The sequence below is a fragment of the Lemur catta genome, chromosome 8 (assembly GCF_020740605.2).
Source record: "Lemur catta isolate mLemCat1 chromosome 8, mLemCat1.pri, whole genome shotgun sequence".
Classification (NCBI taxonomy): Eukaryota; Metazoa; Chordata; class Mammalia; order Primates; family Lemuridae; genus Lemur; species Lemur catta.
Genome location: NC_059135.1, coordinates 56280290 through 56304693, shown reverse-complemented (window position 1 = coordinate 56304693; position 24404 = coordinate 56280290). Strand labels below are relative to the sequence as shown.

The 24404-nt window shown below is 38.9% G+C and overlaps 1 protein-coding gene across 1 annotated transcript in view; it reads right to left on the bottom strand.

Annotated features, from left to right (window-relative positions):
* Positions 1-24404, bottom strand: part of LRP2 (LDL receptor related protein 2) — a 195954-nt gene that overhangs the window by 68401 nt on the left and 103149 nt on the right. Inside the window, exons 31-41 of the mRNA XM_045558741.1 lie at positions 23190-23318; positions 20414-20580; positions 19209-19352; positions 14168-14277; positions 9517-9694; positions 8280-8493; positions 6934-7173; positions 4374-4562; positions 1684-2604; positions 1390-1555; positions 870-1028 (exon numbers count right to left, since the gene is read on the bottom strand). Coding sequence (XP_045414697.1) covers positions 870-1028; positions 1390-1555; positions 1684-2604; positions 4374-4562; positions 6934-7173; positions 8280-8493; positions 9517-9694; positions 14168-14277; positions 19209-19352; positions 20414-20580; positions 23190-23318 — 2617 coding nt within the window. The remainder of the gene's footprint in view (positions 1-869; positions 1029-1389; positions 1556-1683; positions 2605-4373; positions 4563-6933; positions 7174-8279; positions 8494-9516; positions 9695-14167; positions 14278-19208; positions 19353-20413; positions 20581-23189; positions 23319-24404) is intronic.

Below are 24404 nucleotides of genomic sequence, written 5' to 3'. Positions count from 1 at the left end.
ATGGTGGCGTGTGCCTGTAGTCCCAGCTACTCAAGAGGCCAAAGCCAGACGATTGCTTGAGCCCAGGAACTGGAGGTTGCAGTGAATTATGATTGTGCCACTGCACTCTAGCGTGGATAACACAGTGAGACCCTGTCTCTTAAAAATATAAATAAAAATGAATAAAACTCATTCAAATTTTATGGTAGTTACCTAGGTCCTGCAGACTATAAATTGGGTAATTACAGTTGTAATCTTTTTTTTTTTTTTTTTGGAGACAGAGTCTTGCTCTTTTGCCTGGGCTACAGTGCCGTAGCATCAGCCTAGCTCACAGCAACCTCAAACTCCTGGGTTCAAGCAATTCTCTGCCTCAGCCTCCCGAGTAGCTAGGACTACAAGCATGCACCACCATGCCTGGCTAATTTTTTCTATATATTTTTAGTTGTCCAGCTAATTTCTATCTATTTTTAGTAGAGACGGGGTCTCACTCTTGCTCAGGCTGGTCTCAAACTCCTGAGCTCAAACGATCCACCCGCCTCGGCCTCCCAGAGTGCTAGGATTACAGGCGTGAGCCACTGTGCCTGTCCTACATTTGTAATTATAAATTGAGTAAATGCATTTGTAATTATGGTTAAAATTATAAATGTACTTAGTAATGCATCTTTAGATGTCTTTCAGTTCATAATTATTCAATTTATGATATAGATAAATTTTGACAGGTATGTTCACCAAGCAAGAATATAATATAGTTCCTAAAACTGTGATTCTACATTTTAGCAAAGTCTATCTGGCATATTATATTTTCATTACATTACGCAAATCCCTCTTCTTTGGAAATGGGAGGAAAACGCTTCTCATCAACATCTACATGAGTAATCAAAGACACATACCGACCAAAATCCACCCAGTAAAGAAGGCCCTCCTCATAGTCCAGGGTCAGTGCACTGGGCCACATCAGGCTGCTGTTCACAATCGGTACCCGGAAGTTTCCTCCCAGTGTGGCTCTCTCAATTTTGGCATTAATCTGCCAGTCAGACCAGTACAGGTGCCTAGCCATAAAAGAGGAATCATATTTAATTCACCACAATGAAGCTCACAGACCTCATTACTTAAAAAAAAAAAAAAAAAACGGCAGCATGCTTTAATTGCAAATTGCCATTAATAAGGCAAAAGAAACCCTACTCCATTCCCACCCACACAACTGGCCCAAAACGGATTTACTGAGCCAGAGTGACGTATGTACTGCACCCTCCTTCCCAGGTAAAATCACTCAATACTCTTTCACCCTTGAATCTATAGCCATAGTTTTATACACCCATAAAACATTGTCTATGAACATAAAATAATTTCAGGCCCCATTCTTTCCAGAAATAAGCAGACAGAAATACAATAAAGAAGATGATGGCATACCCTCGGCAGGGATCTAGCGCAATTGCTCTTGGTTTTGAAGCACGGGCTATCACAGTCCGCTTAGTCCCATCTTCAGCCATGGAATTAACCGTCCGGTTGGTGTAGTCAGTATAATAAACTCTTCTATTGATCCAGTCAAAGGCAATGCCACCAGCAGTTCCTATATCTGGACACACACCAGCAGACACACACAACACACACGCAAAGGCATTAGAGTCTCAATATGCAGTCATCTGTGTGTGCTGACTCCATTGTCTCTATTTCTAAGACAAGCAGCACCTGGAGTGCACTTACCTGAAGCAATGACAGTTGGGGTATGCGTCTCTGAAGACAGGCTGACATAGGAAATCTGGCCACGGTCAAGGTTTACATTTTTTGTGAAGTAGATTCTATCATTTATGCTGTCATAGTCTAAAGTCATGATAGTTCTTCCCACATTTATTGCTTGGAAAGGTGGGATATGGTTTTCAGGGTCCAAATGTATGCTTCTCAAGGAATCAGCCAAGGCAAAGACAAGGAAATTTTCTGTTGAAATGGTGCAGCTCTTGCCATCACTTTCCAGAGTTCCAAAGGCACAGCCACATTTTGGGGTGTGCAGTCCGGGTAGAGCAAAGCAGAAATGGGAACATCCACCATTATTTTCCAAGCAAGGATTGTTGTTGACCTCTGCTGGTGACCGGGGTTGGACTTGTTTGTCAAAGACGGTCACATCTCTTAGCCAGTCGATATTGTCTCTTATCACTATTGGTGCTTCTGTGTTCTCTGGTTCCTTGCTAGCTTGGAAGATTTTCTTCAAATTCCTATCCACCCATATGATATAATTTCCAAAAACAGTGATGCCATAAGGAGTTGGGTAATGACTGCCATAACGAATCATTTCAGATTCCTGTCCATCAAAATGAATTCTTGAGATCATATCTAAAGAATCATCAACCCAATAAACGTAGCCATTGCTATGGTCCACTGCCAAGCCCCGTGGTGTGACAATGCCCTCTGACACAAGCACAGTTCTATTGGTACAGTCAAGAAAAGAACGTTCAATCTTTGGCTTTTGCCCATAGTCAGCCCAGAAGAGGTATCTGTTCTTGGGGTCTACGACAATATGCCTAGGCATATCCACTGTGACTCTAAGGAGAACACGGCGGTAGGTAGTGTTGATCCGAAGAACTTCTATTAACGTTTCAGACACAAAGGCATTGGTGAAATAAAGATTTCCTACAGGAAAATGAAAGAACATGCTAATGAATGGAAAACCAAGAAGAAAAAAGGGGATACCTTTTGAAATTCAGAACAAAATATGTAAGGTTGAAGTTTGGTTTCTATACTTTGTCTTTTCCAAGATGATAAATAAATGCCTCAGTTTAGGCTTAGATAAATAGTCTTAGGAACGAAAGAGATTGCTTCTTCAAATTTAGACAGAATGTGCCTATCTTCAACTTTTAAAGTAGATTACAATTCATAGCAAATCTCATAGCCCATGTTCTACTGAAATATTTTCCAGAATGTCCTTCCTCTTCTACCTGAAGCACTGAATGTCTACTCCAAAGACTCTAAATATACATTACCATAGCATAACTTGATGAAAGTAGCAAAGAGGGAGAGCTAGCACAATCTCACACTGCAGTGATGTTATCAAATGCTCTTTGTGTTTAAGATTAACATGAGGTTCTTCTCTAGTCTTTCTAAGACAAGACATTCTAGACATTTTCATTCTGTGGACTTTCTAAAAGTCACCAAAACAAAAGTCCATTTCCCTTTGGGCATGATAGCACAATATAAATGCTAGACTACAAAGATAATGGTATGAAAATGGTATACTGAATAGAGACTGATCCAAAATTATTCATTCCATGTAGTTGAAAGTCTGTTGTTGAACTATCAATACTGCTACCAAGGCCTACATATTTTGTTCCTATATCTGACTCAAAACACCTCTAGAGAAATCAGGCCAATATGAAATGTTACTGATACATTTTTTTCATAACTTAATTCTACTTGCTACATATATATATGCATATATATATACACATACACACACATAGAGAGAGCACTATATATATACACATATATATATTCATTTCCAACCCTTTAATTCAGGGTTGGCAAACATTTTGTGTAAAGGCCCAGAGAGTAAATATTTTAGGCTTTGCAGACCATATGTTTTCTTTCATAAGTACCCAACTCTGCCATTGTAATATGAAAGCAGCCATAGACAGTACATAAACAAAAGGGCATAGCTGTGATCCAATAAAATTTTATTTACAAAAATAGGCAATGGGCTGCCTTTGACCCACAGGTCATAGTGTGCTGACCTCTGCTTTATCTATACCCTCAGAAATAGTAAATGTGTAATCAGGAATGGGGTTTGGAAATCCAATTAAAGCCTTATTTAACCATACTACCATATTTACATTTTGCAATAATAAACTCTTATTACAATATCTAGATTTCATAATACATGTTAATATTTCTAAGAGATGCCTACTTACCAAGCCTGATAACATACAATAACTATTTTATATAGAATTAGATTACATTCCAAAAATTATAATACATTTTTCTCCCAATGTGTCATTAAAAATGAGTGGTAGTTCAAGCTTGTGTCCATGAATCAATATAACTAAGTTAATGCAGTATTGGGTCAGGCATTTCACTATAACTACTGATAGAGAAAGTGTGCCTATCTAAGAGTAGAAAGAAAATCCACAAAATTTAATATTTTTAGCTATTTTTGCCTGTAGTTTTCATTATGTTAATAATAGAAGAAAATGATTAATCAGTTATGAATTTGTCAATGAAACACTTTATCATCTATTCAATAGATACATGGCTTAATCTAAATGTACAATTCAAATTATCTTAAATGATCTCAATAATTGTCTAGAAAAACAAATCTGTGACACATGTAGTTAGGTTAAACTTTCTAGCATAAAATAAGGCAACAGAGATGCAAACACAATAAAATCACTATACAGCTTACGTACCTGCTACCCAATCCACTGCAATACCCCGTACTCCATTTTCTCCTATCCCATTTGTGACGACGTTTGTCAAAGATGATCCATCTGGTTTAATTCTACGAATTGCATTATCAGACGTAACATACACACTAAAATCACACCAGTAAATAAAGCCAGAAGACACATCAACATCCACATGCAGTGCATTTCGTCCTGGAACAATTAAGGAAAGATCATTAAATAATGCTCTGGCTGGAACTAGAACTTTCATATGTCTGAACTTCCTCTGAAACCCTCATTCCCAACCCCCTGCTCTGACCATCTTCCCATTACAAAATAAAACTCTTTTTCTTCCCAGATGCAATGAGCACACTACCACCCAGATCCTGGTTTCTAAATACCATTTCCCACAATAAGGAGCTCTGGCTCCTGGGAGAAATGGTTGATTGTAGGTTTGGGCTGGGAAGGTGCCAAGTGAGCATGGAACAGCTTGTGTACAAAGAAGCAAGGAAGCACTCAAACACGGATGTGAACGAGTCAGAAGTATACAGGCGGCCAAATGAAGAGGCTCTCCCTGGCCAAATGGATCAATTGGAACACCAAAAGAGCAATTGATTGTAACATACTGAATTTGAAAAATAAAAACTTTGAGTCCACAATAATAAATTTTCTTAAAAGATAAACTGGGGAAAAAAAGAGAGTTTTCCCTTATAAAAGAATATTATCTAATAAATGCAGAAGGAATGATAGAATAAGAAAATCACCATTTTGCAACCCCCAATTAAAGAATCATTTCAGACAAGGATTATCAATGGCTGCTAAAACCAGTGGATAAAGGTGCTTGGGAAGCAAGATATTTTCAGGACCAAAGTGTGACTCCACAGATTTCATACAAATTAAAAAAGGGAAAAATATACCTTTAAAAAGCAAGGATTTAGCAGTGACCACCTTAACCAAGTGATCAAACTCAAACATCACTAAGAGCAGGACAAGCTGACATTATGTACCTTCTGATAAGATTCTGTATCAAGTACATAGCATCATCACCTATGAAGTATTCTTGCCAAATGTGTTTAACCTTTATCTAACAAACAACTCGCCCTAACTTCCATTTCATGGGAAATGCAGGGTATAAACCGAAAGGTTGAATGACACCGTGAGGAAATACTCAAAGTCTCAGCGCGGGAGTCTAAGAGACAACAGGTCTGCCTCTTTGAAACATCGCTGTCATAACAAAAAGCTAGGGGTGACTACTCCAGATTAGAAGAAACTAAAGAGATGTTCCCAATACAACGCATGGATCCTGATTAGATCTTGGCTAGAACAAAACAACAACTAACTGAAACATTCTGAGACCAACTGGAGAAATATGAATATGAATATTAGATAATAATGCCCTTCGGAGCTGTGTACTAAAGTATGAAGGGGTAAAGTGTCATGATATCTGAAACTCATTTCCAAAAATTCATAAAAAATAAGTGTGTATGTATACACAGATTGAGAGCTAAAATATAGCAAAATGTTAGCAATTATCAAATCTTGGTGAAGAGTATAAAAATGCTTGCTGTACCTTTCAACTTTTCCAGGTTTGAAAATTTTTCAAATAAAAAGTTGGGAGGAAAAAAACACTGAATTTTTAATATCTTTACAAAATGATAACTTAGATCCATAACTTTTTAGATATGGAAAAATAAACATGAGTAATGAGTACATGTAAATATTCATATGCCCATCAAGCAGGAGCACGTATGGTGCTAGAAGCCGACTCCTTTCTCCAGATTCATTTCTGACTCTTCTGACCATCCCTTCCATCCCTTCAATACCTTCATCCTTTTTTCTTTCCTTTCTGCTTCCTTCCTTCCTTCCTTCCTTTCTCTCTCTCTCTTTCTGTTTCTTTCTTTCTTTCTTTCTCTGTCTTTAGCCTGTGACATATTCGTTGTGATGCTAGAAAACTCTTAGTTCCTCTTAGGGTAACATATACCTAAAAACCTTGGTTCACCTAGGAGGCAAGTTATCATTTTATATACTCACAGTTCATAAGCATAAAGTGCTGCACAAATATGATTATTAATGAGACACCAATACTATGAATTCTTTTACTTCAATTCACCAAATATGGACTATGTCATTACTATATTAACTAGTAGTACACCTTCCACCCTACATCTCCACTGAACAGTCAGAACACAGTTCTTTTGAACACCAGCTCTGTTAACACTTCTTGCAAACTCATGCCACATTCTATATTGCTCAAGGTCTGTGCTTCTCAGTGTGGTCTGTGGGCCAGCAACATCACCCTGGGAATTTGTTATAATAGAAAGGCAGATTCTCTAGCCCTAGCCCAGACTACTAAATGAGAAAAATCTGGGGATGGGACCGCTAGCTGTGCTGTAATGACCCTTCCAGGTGATTAGGATGCACACTAAAGTTTGAGAACCACTGTAAGCTGAGCCAGTTGATTTAAAGACAAAGACAAGCCTCATTATTTGCTGAAGTCAAACATGAAGAAATGCTTTCATGACACAAAGGATTTCAACTTAGCACCAGCTGGAGTCAAATCTCACTTTTATTGGAGTTGGCATACCTTCACCTGCCACTGGCACCATGGCTTCTGAATGATCTGACACTGTCAAGCTAAAGCCTCTGATTGCAGACAGCTTTGAAACAACAATGAAAGAGTTATATGGAGAGCAGGTCCGATGATCAGGATTGAGTTTAAATCCAGTGGCACAGGCGCAGGAGAACAATCCCCCTGGTACAGGCAGGCAAATCTGCTGACAGGCATTCATGTTGTTGCTACAGCCATTTGAGGATTCGGCAGCATCTAAATGAAACCAAAAATCAGTTTGTAACTTTTGACCCTACCTACTTGCCACTCCATCTCAAATTTTTAAAATTTGGTTGCCAAATAATTCATTACAAAAATTAATAACAAACATTTCATAGCTGAGTTAACAAACTAAAAACTATATTAGAGAGACTAGAGCCTATACAATAACACTTAACAGTATTAAAACAGTACCCTAACTATTTTATAATAGAGAATGGGGCTTCAGTTGTTTTTGTTCTGAAAATCATGCAAGGATTAGGGAGGTCAGTATACAAATCTGTTCATTTTTGCCCTCTTGACCTATGCACTTAAAATTATATCACTCTAATTACATGATCAACAATGTGATAGGCATTTGTTTTAAAGTATATAAAATAAGAATATTCTTTATAAGAATAAAGATACTAATTTTTATAACATGCCTTTTTTCACATGCAATAAAAATAAATACCAAGTGACAAATCTAGGTTATAGGACAGGAAACAAATTGATAATCTTTGGTTGGAGACTAAAAGTTGTAAAATATGTCAACACTGTAAAAAAAATAATTCCTATATCATAATGCTAATTTAAGGGGGTAAAGCAAAAGTTAGATCATCTTTGAAAGAATAACATGGTGAAATAGGCAACATCCAAAAGTATTCCTTTTAAGATTAAAAAATCCTATCCTGTTAGCACACGTCCAGCAGATACTTCCTGAACATTTACTCTGTACCAGGCACTATTCCTGTTCAAGACAGACAAAATGCCTGCCTGTATGCAGGTTATATTCTAATAAGCAACATAGACAACAAACAAACAAGTAGATCATATGTCAGGGAGTGCTATAAAGCAAAAGCAAAGTTAGGAATTAAAGTGCTGGGAAAAGAAAGAAAATAAACTTACTCTGAATCTGGCCTTTCTGATGCCAGATCAGCCTTTGACACTTAATCTTGCTTAAGATGTGGTTATTGTTTTCAAAACTATTTTGGGTAATTTCAATTTGTATGCATGTGTGTGTACATGGGACTGTGTGTGGGCGTGTGCTTACAGATGTAAGTGTGTAGCTGTGTGAATGTGCATTACACATCCATGAATGTGTTTCAGTGACAAATACTTACTGCGTCTGTGATAAACTCGAAGTCCCCTCAGATTTGGAACATTGTCTCTCAAGACTATTTTGTTGGCCCCAGTAGCCTTCTCAACTCTTTCAATGACCTCGAACTGTGCATCAGCATAATAAAGGAAGGAACCAAAGACTGCAATTCCCCGGGGGTGGGAAAGTTGGTGTACCAGGATCATTCGACCTGTTCCATCCACATTTCCTCTTTCAATCTAAAGAATCAGAAGTTTCATTAGTTTTACTGATTTGTAGTGAAAGAAGAGAACACTTTAAAACTAATATTCTCCTAATTATAATACCTCACATTTACATATCACTCCTTCCTTTACAGAGATTTTTCTGTACCTATTCTCTGATTTGATAGTCACAACTACACGGAGAAAATATTATGCCCCTATCACTGATAAGGAAGATAGAGCTCAAGTCAGTCGGTCGACTTACTCAGGTGGCATGGTGAAGACAAAGGAACTAAACCACTAGTCCCTGCATGTGATAGTCTCAGCAAGGATATACTTAAACGTGTGAGTGTAGCCCCATTACACAGGAGCTGACTGACCCTGAGTTTAACATCCTGACTAACAATTTCTGTAATGAGGATAGGAAAGATGCCCCACACAATCACAGAAGACAGCAAGGCTGGAAGTGGGCCAAGGATGGCGCTGTTATATTAGAACAGGTAACAAACTTTAGTCCAAATGACTTCAGTAAACTAGAAAAGAGTTCACAAGAATAAAGTTCCTGAAGGAAATGACAAGTAGTCTTCTTCTGGAAGGAGAACAAAATGTAGATGTAGCTGGTTTAATTTCACTCCAAAAACCCATCTCAAGTGCCCCCTCTGTGCCAGCATCTGAGCTGCGTACTGGTGAAAGAGACAAGCGAGGTTTGGCATCACGCCTCCCTCGACAAGGGAACCCAGCGGTTACAAGAGCGTGTTATGCCCCAGAAACTGACCGAAGTTCCAGAAGGCTAGGGCACAGGGAAATGAGCTTGGAGGGGAGCTGCCGAAGGAGGGGTGACCAGGACCAGTTAAACTGTGCATGTGCTATAAAGAACTGGACTTCAACTAGAGCGAGATTTGCTCAAGGGAGAGAAGTTATCAGAGAAACGGCAATAAAACATTGGTACATGGTGCCAAGTAAGATTGTTCAAGAACCACTGCCAGACAACTGAGAACACTCAGTATCAATCACACAAGCTCAGCAGTAAAGACCAAAATACTGAAAGGGTGCTCATACCACTCCTGTTCCAGTGACTGCCCAGTAGACTTTCTGCTCCTCAATGTCAAGGGTAATAAACTCCAGGTGTTCAAGGTTCCCAGTGAAGAGAATTTTTAAAGATGTGCCATCCATGTTAGCACTTGCGATCTTGGCAGGAACCCCACTGTCAGTTCCTTGGTCTGACCAGTACAGTTTCCTACAACCATGAGAAACATCAGCATTTAACAAAACAGAAGGTGGATTAGAGTGAATGACATTTATAAGGTAAACATTTAAACAAAAATTTGTGGCCGGGCACGGTGGCTCATGCCTGTAATCCTAGCCCTCTGGGAGGCCGAGGGGGGTGGATCGCTAGAGGTTAGGAGTTTGAGACCAGCCTGAGTGAGACCCTGTATCTACTAAAAATAAAAATAAATTATCTGGACAACTAAAAATGTATATAGAAAAATTGGCCAGGCATGGTGGCACATGCCTGTAGTCCCAGCTACTTGGGAGGCTGAGGCAGGAGGATCGCTTAAGCCCAGGAGTTTGAGGTTGTTGTGAGCTGGGCTGACGCCACGGCACTCACTCTAGTCCGGGCAACAAAGTGAGACTCTGTCTCAAAAAAAAAAAAAAAAAAATTGTATTTCTTGTCTTCAAGATGCTTCTCATCCAATACACAAAGTCTGAAACATCAATGCCTTATTGCATACAGTGTGGAGGAGAACTTAACCAGTGTTCTGTCAACATCTATTTCCTAGTTATTATTGGGGTAGAGGCCATTTTAAATGGTGTCTAAACAAGAAGCTCAGGTTTCCACTGGCGACTGAATCTCTAGTTTGGTCAGACATGTAGGAAACATGTGACAAAGAATAAGCCTACAGCAACATCTTTAGAGAATCGCATATTCTGATTACACTGGGAAGGCCAAAGCCAATGCGAAAAGTTGTCAAGTACCTCCTTGTTCACTTATCAGACCTCTTATTTAATTCTTCTCCAAATCACCATCAACCACAAGACCTGCTGCTTAATGACCTAACCTGATTTCTGTGATGAAAAATGCAGAGTTTTGAAAACGAATGCAGAAAGTAGGAGAAATAATGAGTAACAAACACTTCACTAAGAGAGAGATATCCCATTAGCAAGCTGACAGGGGATATGTATGACTTATTTTTTTCTTTCTATTTCAAAGTGATACCAATGAACTGTACTCAATACATATGTACACATGAACCATAAATCACCGCACAGCATTGCCCAGTCCACGATATATGAAAATTCATTAAAATGTACAAAGGGCTGCTTTCCATTTCCACTGAAGATATAACTTCTAGACTTGAAGACAAGTTTTAATTCCTTTTGATCTCCCCTCCTGCTACAGCTTCAATAGACAATCATTCTACTCTCTTTTCTCAAAAGTCCTCAAACTCCTTAATTCAAATAGTCTTTATTCACATACCTCTTCCACCACCAAATCAACACACTCCTCCCATGAACTTCATCTTCAACTCTAAACTTCTCTGCCTCTAAGTTCTCAAACTTTGAAATTCTTTGCTTTGACCAAAGTCTCCCATCTCTTCCTTGCTCCAATTTTATTTTTCCTATTAAACTTGTTCTTTGCCCTTAAATGCTGCCTGAGCTCCCAAACCACCAATCCCTCTATATCTGGACATCATACCATATGTAACCATTTCAATAATATTCTTATTTATTCCTTTGGGCTCCCACTGTGCATAACTTGCTAATCTCCAACCCTGAGTTCCTGCCATGTTTTTTCTTTCTCCTCTCCCATTCCAGGCAACAAAGTGTTTGCTGCACATAGCACAAAACTCATGTGAATTCTGAGTTCACTGAAAAGGTAAGCTCCCTAATCTTAGCTGAGCATTCTCATCCCCAGCTGACTTTATATAATGTTCCCCAAATCGGCTCATTCAAGTTATTCCTATTCTTCATAAATTTCTAATTCTTTCTCCATAACTTTCACACTCAATCAATTATTTGCTCATCATTGATCTTTCATCTGCTCCTAAAAATATGCTCAGATTTCCCTATTCTAAAAGGTATTTTTCTGTTACATTTTGATCTACAAGTTTATATTTCCTTAACTTTTCAATTAAAAGAGTAGTCACATTTCATCATCTTCCTTTCACTCTTTAACTTCTTCTATCTCTACTGAACATCTTCGCTCAAATGTCACCAGAGACTCTATAATTGTCTCAGTCCCTTATTAGTGATCATCTACAGAGATACTTTTCTGCAGCAACTGGTTCCCTAGCATTGATCAAGGCTTTCTCAAGACTTTCTCTCTGCTGAGCATCCAAGACATTATATATACAAGTCTCTGTCCTGTTTCTCCTCCTACCTCCTCTGACAAAATTCTAAGCTCTTCATTTGCCTCCCAGCCTAATGGGGCTGCTCTTAGTTACTTGAACAACCCCTTATTTTTCTACCCCTTTGCTCTTGACTTTCCTACCATCGTATCATGGGTGGTATCTTCAAAGCCAGCTCTACCTTGTGAAATTCTATGTATGCTTTAAGATCCAGTCCAAATGACATCACTTCCACCAAGCTGAAAAGTCTTCTCTCTGCAGCACTATCATCCCAATTTTTTTAGACTCCCTTATAGCTCTTAAGCATATATGAACCTGGACTATTGTTAGTCATACCTAGGTTTTACCCTTTTTACTAAGGTATAAATTCTTGAGGTTACAAACTGGATCTTTAATCATCATTGTATCCACCCCCTAAATTGCCCACTGTGGCTCCATTAAAAAGAATACTTCCACATGCCAAAATCAATGTCTACCTCTTCTTTCTGGGTAAAAAGCTGGACTGCAAGTCCTTCCTTGCAATTAGTTGTGGTCATGTGACTGAATTCTAGCTTAAGCAATGTGAGCAGATGTGATGTGGACTATTTTTAGGCCTGGCCCCATGAAAACTTCCCAGCAAATTCCTGAATGCTCTTCCCTTTACCACTCAAAATATGTTGACACTCAGAATGAGCTCAGAAGCCTCCTACTGAAGATAGCAGAGCCCCCATCAGCCTGGGTCCCCAAATGACTATGTAGAGTAAAACTTCCTCCCATCCTCTGGCCAAACCCTATACCCATATGAAAGACAAATAAAAATTTCTATTTTCTTTGAGCCATTACATATTTTCGAGTTTATTTGCTTCAACAGTTAACCTATCTTAACTAATACACCACCCAACAACAGGTGCACAATAAAGAAATGTCTTTGATGAATGAAAAATGAATAGTGGGCAACCTTAAGTTTCAAAAGTGGAACTTTAAATCTAAGATGTTCCTTCTTCTAGAAAGAATAACTGAAAACTAGGACAAGCCAGCAAGAATAGAATGGAACTTTTGCTTTGTGTACCCTTTAAGAATTGGATTTGGTTTGCATGTCATCCTTATTTAAAGCAGAGAGCTCATAAAAATTACTCCTTCAATTCCCTTCCAAGCCTAAGAATCTAATGATTTTCAAGCAGAAAGTCAAAATCCGCCTGGAATGACATGACAATCTCTTAAAAAAAAAAAAATGAATGCTCTTATTTTATAATTTATTATTCTGGTTTATAATACAGTATAGTAGTTCAACAAAATGAATAGCTGATCAAACAGACCAGAGGACGCTAGCCTATATCCATTAAGACCATTTTCTCCTAACTGGCTCCCTGCTTCTTGCCTCTCTCCACTCGAATCCTGACCAATCTTTCTGAGATACAGATTTGGTTTTATTATTCCATTCCTCAAAATTCCCTGCTGGCTCCATATTACTCCAATGAATAAAGTCCAACTCCTCAGCATGACATTAAAGATCCTCCATGATTTGTCCCCAAATGACCTTAGCTGCTATATCTCCCATCTTGTCAACTGCGCCTACTCAGAGCCTCTGGTTCGGGTCCTCTCCACAGTCTTCACAGTCATGCTCAACACCACCACGCTTCTATTCCCTCACTGCTCCCTTGGCCTCCAGTACCACTCCCTGGTTCCAACCCATTCTCCACCTACTGGACGTCTTCTCATCCTTCAAGGTTTATCTGCAAATGTTATATCCTCCCTAAGAGCTTCCTGTGTCTTTTCAACATCAGAATATAATGTCCATTCTTATAATTTTGTTTTTGAGATACAGTTGCTCTGTCACCCAGGTTGGAGTGCAGTGGTGTCATTGTAGCTTATTGCAACACCAAAATCCTGGGCTCAAGCGATTCTCCTGCCTCAGTCTCCCAAGTAGCCAGGACCATAGGCATGTGCCACCACAAATGGCTAAGTTTTTAATATTTTGTAGAGATGGGGTCTCACTATGTTGCCCAGGCTAGTCTCAAACTTCTGGCCTCAAGCAATCCTCCCAACTCAGCCTACCAAAGTGCTCGTATTACAGCTGAGAGCCACCGCACATGGCCTCATTCTTATAATTCTATTTTAAATTCCCTGAAATTCTAGCTTGTTTGGGATTAAATTTAAGTCCAGTGTTATTACACTGAAGAACATAAAGCAAGATGCAAATTATATCTTTCACATTAAATACAGCTCAGAGCTATTTCTCTTTCTCACTGAGATTGATATTTTACAAATGTTGACATGTGAAATAAGAAAATGTCCTAAGCTTGAAATCTTCCATTGTATCAGATCATGGCATTAACAAGAACGGTGCTGCATAGAAGACACATGCCACTACGAACACTCACCCACGAACAGGATCAACAGTTATGCCAACTGGAGAGCCAGCTCCAAGAGTTGTTCCATCATTGGTGATCAGTGTCTTTCTGTACCTGATATTTCCCCGGAGTGTTGTGACCTATAGCATAAAATCACTTATTAGAATTGACTTTCATAATGGGGAAACAAAGAAAGCTGAGGTGAAGGTGAATTTACATACACAACAAATTCCAAAGCACGATTAGGGATGAATGAGAGGGAGTTTGCATGAGATGCAGATAATCTCTAATTGCATTTCGAGGCTATGAGGAAATCAGCTCAATACAAAATAAGAGTAAGAAAAGCAAAATCACCTCCCAAATTCCTACTTTCAATTCAGCTAAAATTTCAGGAGAGAAGAATTTTACAGATAAAACAAAGATTCAAACAGATATACATACAGAACCACTGCCTGAAGAAACCGCAAAAAATGCCCCCAGATAAAGCTAAGAGAAAACCCCCAGAAGACAAATGGGAACCCCTTAGCCTTCCTGCACCCCACCCGCTAGGCCACAGCACTCAGAGGCCCCATCACTGCCAACACAGTTCATCAAAACCGTACAAATTCACTCAGGGTTACAGCGCATTTTGCTCCAAGTCAACAACCTGAGTTGTTGACACATGAGTTGAAATCTCCTTCTGCCAGGTCCTGACTGTATGTGTCCTGAGGCAACTAAAGTCACCTCTCTAAACTTAAGTTTTTTTGTCAGTACAGTGTGGGTGATAGTGGTGCCTTCTGCCTAGAGCTCACAGGATTAAAAGGTAATACAGAGAAAGCACTTAGCACAGCACCCAGCACAACTGTGCTCAATAAATGTCTCCCTTTTTTTTTATTGGTCACTTACTATGTCTCGGACATCAGACTAAGCATTGTTGTGTTTAATCCTCACAAATAATTCTGTGACGTGGACACCATTACTATGTCTGTATTACAGATGATGAAAAACAGGCCTAGAGAGGTTTACGGCTTTCCCAATTATCTATTTGTAATTATTATTATAATAATCACAGTGTTAACAGAACCCTGATACAGCACATAGAAATATGGTTTATTGGACAAGGGGCAAGTTTTTTTATAGGAATGAGGCTATTTTAATATGCTCCTGAGACAAAGACACAAATAATAGGATATCAGAAAAAGGCCTGTTCATTTGCATTAAGGTTTATCTATAAAATTACAGTTCAATGCAAATAGATTATTTGTGTATCTGTGTCTGTGTTTCTCTCTCTCTCTCATACACACATATACAACCTTCTTCTCTACATATTCTCTCTAAATTTTTCTCTCTCATGCCTGTCTGGTACCTTTTTTTTTTTTTTTTTTTTTTGAGACCGAGTCTGGCTCTGCTGACCCAAGTAGAGAGCAGTGGTGTCATCCCAGCTCACTACAACCTCAAAGTTCTGGGTTCAAGAGATCCTCCCCTGCCTCAGCCTCCCAAATGGGACTACAGGCGCTTGCCATGACGCCAGCTAATTTTTCTGTTTTTTCAGTAGAGCCAGGGTCTCTCTCACTCTTGCTCAGACTGGTTTTGAACTCCTGAGCTCAAGTGATCCTCCTGCCTCAGCCTCCCAGAGTGCTAGGATTACAGGCACGAGCCACCACACCCAGCCTTTCTGACACCTTTCACTCCCACTTGGAATAAGATAATTTTTCTTTTTTTGATTTGCCTCTTTCTGCTACAAGCTTTCTCCTTTTCCTAGGCCTAAGGATCTCTTTGGTTGAAACGAAAGTTCCTTTCCTTGTTTTCTGGAATGTATTAAGCTCTTGCTGTCACACAGCCACTCAGCAAGCTTCACATTTCAGCTACAAAATTCCTTTTAGTGAATGGGCACACAGCTACCCCTAGTGGAAAACAATTTCTTCAATGTTTCTCTTTTATTTTAAAGTGTATTTTATTTTCAAGGAATTAAATGTGAATTATTCTTACGCTGGAAGTAATATTATACAGGAAAACAGTGAGTGGACACTATTCCTATTTTCTTAATTAATCTAAAAATCACCTGGAAGAATTGTCTACAATTTATATCACCTAGTAGAAAAACCAATAAAAACATTAAGAGGACAATTTACCCTTGGATCATTATTTCCATAGGTCTTTTATGGATATTCTAAATATACTGATAATTTGAGGGAAATAGTGCTCTGTATTTAAAGGACACCACAGTACGATGTACTTTTACTGACTGAGCTACTAATCCCATTTTATAGATAAGAAAGCAGAGGCTCCGAGAAGTTAAGTAATTTGTCCAAGGTCAAGTAGCTCATGAGTGTAGAAAATACAAAATACAATGCTGTCTGCAGTCACAAAATGCATTTCCATATTTCAGGGACTTTATTCAAGTGTTTTTCTCTGCCTGGGATACCTTTTCCCTACTTATTCATCTGGCAGAAATAAATACAGCTATCCCCCCTTATCCATGGGAGATATGTCCCAAGACCACCCGGGGATGCCTGAAACCTCAGATAGTACTGAAGAACTAACTCTGTATATACTGTTTTTTCCCCGTACATACACACCTATGATCAACTTTTTTTTGTTTTTTGTTTTTTTTTTCTGAGACAGAGTCTTGCTTTGTTGCCCAGGCTAGACTGAGTGCCGTGCCGTCAGCCTAGCTCACAGCAACATCAAACTCCCGGGCTTAAGTGATCCTACTGCCTCAGCCTCCCAGGTAGCTGGGACTAAAGGCATGTGCCACCATGCCTGGCTAATTTTTCTATATATATTTTAGTTGGCCAGATAATTTCTTTCTATTTTTAGTAGAGACGGGGTCTCGCTCTTGCTCAGGCTGGTCTCGAACTCCTGACCTCGAGCGATCCACCTGCCTCGGCCTCCCAGAATGCTAGGATTACAGGCGTGAGCCACCGCGCCCGGCCTATGATCAAGTTTAATTCATAAACAATAACCAATCATAAAATAGAACAAGGATAATACACTGTAACAAAAGTTATGTGAATGTGGTCTCTCTCTCTCTCTCTCTTTCTCAAAATATCTTATTGTACTGTATTTTCAGGCCACAATTGACTGCAGGTAACTGAAACCTCAGACAGCAAAACCCTCAGATAAGGGGGGACTTATTAGTCACCCTTCAAGACTCTGCTCACAAATACCCACTAGTGGGAAGCCTGCATTCTCAACCTTCCCTCATTTTTACCTCTGCCCCAAATCACTAGCACTTTCTAGGCACTGCTCTTACCATTCTTATCACACTGGAGCACAGGTATTTGTTTATGTGTCTGTCTCTCAGATCTGTGAGCGACTTAAAGGTAGAAATGCGTTTTACTCATCTTTGAATATCCAGGACCAACCATGGGACTGATCCATAGAAAGCATTTACTGGTGCTTGTTAAATGAAGGAATAAAATGAGCAGACACAAAGCCAGGTCTTTGAGCTCGAAATATAATTATCTTTTCTCTGTACGACACTGTATTGAGGCACAAATGCAGACTGGTGGCTTATGTGCTTAAAGTGGCCTTACCAGTACATACCCGTATATACATGCTCAGTTAGTTTCCACCTGGCTGCCTTTTTACTGTACCCAACACTGACGGGAAGACATGTTTTCTAATTTTGAAAACTATCAAGTTAAAACAAAAAAAACCCATTTACCAAGCAAGAGACTAAGAGACAGTATAAGAACATACTAACTGTCATTTGGAATTAAGATTGCTTTGCACTGAGAGAGATGTGAGTTTGGTATTAAAAAGGTCTTAGGCAGCAACTATTGCCTATCTTTTGATGGGAGGATGATATTTTTAGTTGAAATTATGAAAAATATCTTCTGCCCCTGTCAAAGAGGGTCAAAGCAGTCTGGATCATCGGAGTTGCAGTTTATAACAGAGCAAAGAGGGAACACTGTCCAAGAATCAGGGCAGTGAAGCCGACCACTTAAGCCAATTTCTTAGCTTCTGTGGGCCTGTTTCTTACATAAAAAAATAAGGGCTTGAACCAGATCAGCCTTCAAGGGTCCCCTAGTGTTAACACCTGACAATTCTACCTAGTTTGAGATATTCGGTGAGTTAGCATTTGTGCATCTTGCAAATTCCCTCTCATTGTGAGTAGGCTATTCAGGAATGTTGTGAAGATGAAATGGCGTCTTGTTTGCGAAAGACCCTTATAAAGCACCTGTTCCAGTGTGAGCTCCTCCTGTAGAAACCACTCTAAATCAGCCACCAGGCTTCTGTGTGCCTTCTTCATCTTCAGGATCTGTCTGAATGTCCCAAAGAACAGCCAGCTTATGTGCTGGTGCCCACCTAAAGCAGTGGATTGTCACTCTGCAGGGCTTTACTAACTGTCCCTCTCACAAAACCCTCTCCTTGCTTTAGGAGGTTTCACTTTCAAAATTACTATGAATTAATAATCCCTTACATGTTTTATCCTTGTCCCATAGTGGAGCAAACCCATATTAATCAAGTTACTTCTGATTTACTTACACCATGTGATTTCATACTTGCATCTCATCTAGAATTTCTTCTCGGAATTAGAGAAAAAAGAACACTTATCTCAAAGAGGAGAGTATCAACGAAATTAGAATCATGTTTCTACTTTCTGTTTCACTGTTAGAAAAACTATACTGGAGTCATAAAAAGATTTCCATCTAAGAACAGAGGTAACTTATAAATTTGGTTGAGAACTGAAATAATGATTAGATGAGGAAAAATAATGAAAATTCCCTGCCTACCATAATCTTCCCTTCATGTTGAATACCTTACATAATTTCTTACTTATCTTCCTATGTATTATTTTATAAATTACCTAAAATACTTTTGTAGTATTTTTGTAGTTTTATAGGAACAAGGTGGTATAGATAATGAGGAGGCAACAAAATAAGGCAGCAGCAAGTTTCAAGAATTCATTTTTAAGGTGGTTTTCCTTCTTAGCTTTAGACACCTTGATAGTTAACACTAACATCTCTTACCTTCTGCTTCTTGCTCAAAAATAATCCCGAAATCCGTGAGAGCATTTACTGAGAATAGGTTTTATATGAATCTGAAACCAGCGTGTGTGTAAATAGTATTATGGAATCGTTACCTCGATTGACTGAGTTCCGCGGTTGGTGGAATAAAGATTTCTTGATACCCAATCTAAGGCCAGGCTTGTAGAAGACCCCAACATAGATACAGAAGAAAACTCGGTCCTGTTGGTGCCGTCTGTCTTCACTCTGTGAATTTCACCCTGGGAAGAAAGACAGGAGGTGAGGTGCTTCAAGATCACAGCTTCTGCATAAAAGCACTTGCTTCGTGGTGGCTACCGCCAGCTGCTGCGTTTCTTTAGCAAACAAAGGTTCAGCACTGTTGGGTAGGCTCAACGTGCATGATGCTAACGCCAACAACATTTTAAAAACACTGATTTCTAAGTGTGTCACAGGAATACACAAGGCTTACCATTCAGGCTACCTTTGGTATTGACTACAGAGATATTTCTTAACAACCACAGGCATAAGAATCATTAAAAAAAAAAAAAACCCAAGTCACAGATGTGGATCAGAAGCCAGGAGTATATATATATATACATATACGTATATATATATATTTTTTTTTTTTTTTTTGAGACAGAGTCTCGCTTTGTTGCCCAGGCTAGAGTGAGTGCCGTGGTGTCAGCCTAGCTCACAGCAGCCAGGAGTATATTTTGCAGAAGGGTGACAAACATCAAACACAAAAATCTTTCCTTTCTTCCTCATTTATATTCTCCTTGCCCTTTCCTCATCGCTGGAAGGGGGAAGAAAAGGTCCCAAGGGAAGGGAATTGGAGAAGTGTTTATTCTTACCCTGGAGGCAGATTCTGAACAAAGCCCAGCAGCCACATCAAATGCTTTCCTGGAATTCCCTTAGGGACCTACTACTATTGTCTTGCATTATGGTCATTTTCAAGTTAGTCTGGTATTTTCTATTAGCTTAAAACTCATCTTGGGCAAGCTTTGTGACTGCTGCTTCTTGGCATGTATTCTGCAGTTAGGAGCAGGGAGTTCCGTGCAGGGCAAATTACAGGCACTAATTACATACTTGCTGAATGAATAAATAATACAAATAGCTTAAGTTTGTTTATTGTTCTAAAACTAAAGAGTTTTTTGATCTTTGCTCCAGGCCAAGTTCACATTTACATCCCTCACTGGATCAAAAAACATTTCTGGACTATTTCCCTGTTACCCCTCCAACAAAAGTTTGTTTATAAGAGGGTATCAGTGCAGACAGGCTCTTCAAGAATAAATTATATACTTCGATGTTATTCAGAACTTACTGGATTCTCAACCCAATAGATGAATTGCTCTGCTTCATCAAAGTCAACATCATAACCATTCTGTATCCCTGCTATGGGGACCATGGCATCATTGCTCTTCACATCAGGATTAAGGGAGATTCCAAAAATTATACGCTGTCTTACAGTTATTAGGAAAGGTTGATCATCTGTGAAAGTAGCAGAATGTCAGTCAAAATTGTATCCCACTATTCCAAGACATTTAGAGTAAAGGAAGGTAGTAGATTGTTACCATTGTACAGGCTGAAATGCCATTGCAGCCTTGTAGTGATAAATACATGTATAGTAGATATTTCATCAGGCAATCATGGGTCTTCCATAGGGTTTTAGTGGGTTGCTGAGTCACAAGACCTCCAACCCCACATACGATACTGTCTGGATTTTTCCAAGGCAGATTGGCATTTATCTTACTTTTCATCAATTCTCTACTTACACGGATATACCATCCATGTTTGCTAAACTTCACAGTCAGGAAGTTCTTCCATTTCTACACACAGGCAAACCTCACTAATACTGAACTCGACGAAAGGAGAGTTGGGTTTTGCAAAAAAAAAGGAAAAAACTGAAAGAAAACTTTTAGACTATTCTTGGTGTACAGCAGTTTACTAGTTTTAAACACATTCAGAAAATAAACAACACCATAAAGCATTGCCTAGAAACTTTAATAAATAAATACAATTTATAATCCCATCAATTGTTATTTAACTAGTGTCTGTCTTCCTCACTAGATTATCCCATTAACATTAGTGTTAGCAGAGCAGAGAAATAAACAGACTATAGCCAGGAATGAGAGATCAATGTAGTAATTAAAGGGAAACATCTATGAACAACCCCCCTAGCCTAGGTCATCCTTAAGTCATAACTGACCTGCACTGCACCCTTTCTTGGAATAGGCCAAGGAGTGTTTTCTTCTTATTTTGTACATAATCACTGAAGCAAGCACCTTGGTCCCTTAGACTGAGTCAGAAACCTATATTGTATTTGATGTTATTTTAGGGGGTGCTGAGGAGATGTTTGACTCAAGTTTTGTTTATTTGGTTCTGGCATTATGGGGAACATATTTTCTGAAGAATAAAAATCATGTCTCATACAGAGAAAGCTCTCAGTTTAAAATTGTATAACATAAAATTAGAAAAATGTAGAAATATCTCATAATCCCTTATTCCAACTGTAACCACTGTTGGCATTTGTCTGTGTTTTCTTCCACTTTTTGACTGCATGTTTTTACAAAGCTGATATTGGACAATTCTGCTTTTTCCCTTAACTGTCTCATACAAGCACTTCCAATTATATTCCAGACACATAGTACACAACATTTTAAAGGCTATTGAACAATTAAATCAAGTAAAATGTTTGCATCTATAAATGTTAAAAACTCTTCTAAACTTCTTGTTGGGAAAAAATGTGTAACCTTTTTTTAGTTAGCGTATATTGGCACTCAGTTACCTAACTGGTGCTCAGAATTCAACTGGGAAATACTGGAAAAGTTCCACCTGAGTGAATTCAAGCCATGGAAAAACCACTAGTGGAATTATTTGTGAAACAACAAAAGATACTATTTAGAATTTATACTTATCAATCATCATCAGATAGTAATATTGATTACAGCAATCCCCAATGCACAGTTCAATAATCTTTCAGCAGTGAATGAATGCTTTGTATCCAAAACGTCTATAATCCAGTATAATCTTCTCCTGAAAGACTCTAAGGACATACTAAATTAAACAATGTCAACAAAGATTAGGTTCATAATAAGTCTCTGAGGAAGAATGGCAAATGCCAATCCCTTTGTAAGCATTACAAATAATTAAAATCTTTCATCATGAAAGTATCATTGCACAACATTACATGCTGATGGAATTTGATTTTCAGTAAGCCTATGTCTGCATAATCTGTAAACAGTATAAATTTCTTGGATTCAGTATATATTTCCCATTTGAAAACTAAATTTCCCTCTAGATTAGGACTCTATTATCTCTTAATTTCGGAATATGGTGTCATTAAACATTTCATTTTAACTTGCCTACAGGTATTTTTATCAGCATCAAAACACATTCAATCTTTTTCACTGAGAAATGAAAGAAACTTGAGTTTAGAGTTCTTTCTAGATTTTTGAGCAATGAAGAATGATTTTTAAGAAGGGTCTATTATACACAAATACACACTCCGAAAGAAATAGCATCTTTTCCTTCCTTTCTTACTCCCTAAAGTACTTAGTATAATTCTCCGCATGCTCTACAATTGACTCAGTAAAATGTCTCTAGGATGGAATGACGATTAAATTGCTCAAATAACCACAAAATATCTCATACAGAGACAGCTCTCCTTAAAGTATCACATGGTCATAGCAAAGTCAGAAGACCCAGGCCAGAACACTCATCACTGACTACTGGTTATGAGAATAAAAATAAGACAATGGACATGAAAAAATGAAGCCACACACAAATATTGAGAACTTTTTGTGGAACTTCCCACTACAATAGCTGGTCAGCAATGTCTAACTGCAGCCAGGTGAAAGAAAACATGAGGCACAGATTGTCTAGTGACATGCACAGACAACATTAGTTCCGCATACAGAAACTATGTTACAACTGAGGCACTCAATCAAACCACCCCACACGCACACCTTCCACAGACACGTGCACAATCAAAAGGAACACAGTACGCGCTCAGTCGCGAGTGGGTTTAGCGTTTTCGCTGCTTGGCACAAACTATGACAAGCTCCATCTTCGGAGCACACTGAAGGAGTGTACTGTACCTCTCAAGCAGTTCACAGAATCATGAGAGAGCTTCCATCCTGAAGGACAAGCGCAGGAGTAAAAATTAGGCCCCTGTGAGGAAAGCAGGCACAGATGGCTGCAGTGGGCTGAGGCACATGGATTCACGGCTATATGAGAAAGAGAAGAGGAGTAAGCACTGGTGAACGGAAAATCTCCTGGGTTAAAATTAAAACGGAGTCATGCTGTTAGCGTCCTCCCGGAAGCCCACAGTATTTGGAGACTCAAGTACTTTAAGTCATCTCCATTGTTTTCTTTTGTTTTGTCTTCCTTAAACTACTTTACCCAGCCCTAGCATTATGCTTTCAGCATACAATTCCTAAGAGGCACAAGAGAGAGGAACGACTTACCCAAGGTCACAGATCAATCCAGTCTATAACTGGATTATGAACAAACAGCCACTGAGTAATCTGGAATTTAGTAATAGAAATATGATGCTAAATAGTATGTCTCCTTGTCTGACCTAAAAGAGGTCTTTTTGCATTAAATGAAAGTTGTGTGTTTGCTGTGTGACCTTGACATTTACCTCGTGTTGCCCAGGTTTGGGTTAGATAATAATCTTTTATTTTTCTACTGATGACATCTCCATGTGTCTGTGCTCCTTGAAAAGAGGGACCCTGTACGCATGCTCTTAACATCCCCTTAACATGTTCACAGGGTATTCCCTAGATCCTATGTATTCTTATTAGTCCCTTCATTCATCCACAAATTATTAAGTATTCACTACATATTAAACACCCTGCTAAGCACAGAGGATGCTATAAAAGTGGAGTATATACTCTAGCAAAAAGAGACAGAACTACACTCATAAAGAGAGAGAGAGAGAGAGAGTCTGATTTCAGGACCCGAGGGTAAAGAGCAAAAGAATTATGAGGGGTAGCTATTTTAGGTTAGGCAGTTTCAGGAGGGACTCTCTGAGAAAGTGACATTTGGGCAGAATCCTAAATGCCATGAAGGAGAGACTCATGCAGAGATCTGGAAAAGAGATGTTCTAGACAGAGGGAAGAGCCAATACAGAAGTTCAGAGGTGCCCGGTGTGTTTCCAGACCACAGTGAAGTCCAATGCAGTGGGAATAACAGGGAAGTAGAAGGAGCCAGATTCTGAAGTGTGATAAAAGATGATAGGAGGGTTTTGAGTAGAGAGGACTAAGGGAAGATTAAGTGATTTACCGCTCCCTTCCACTAGAAAGTACACT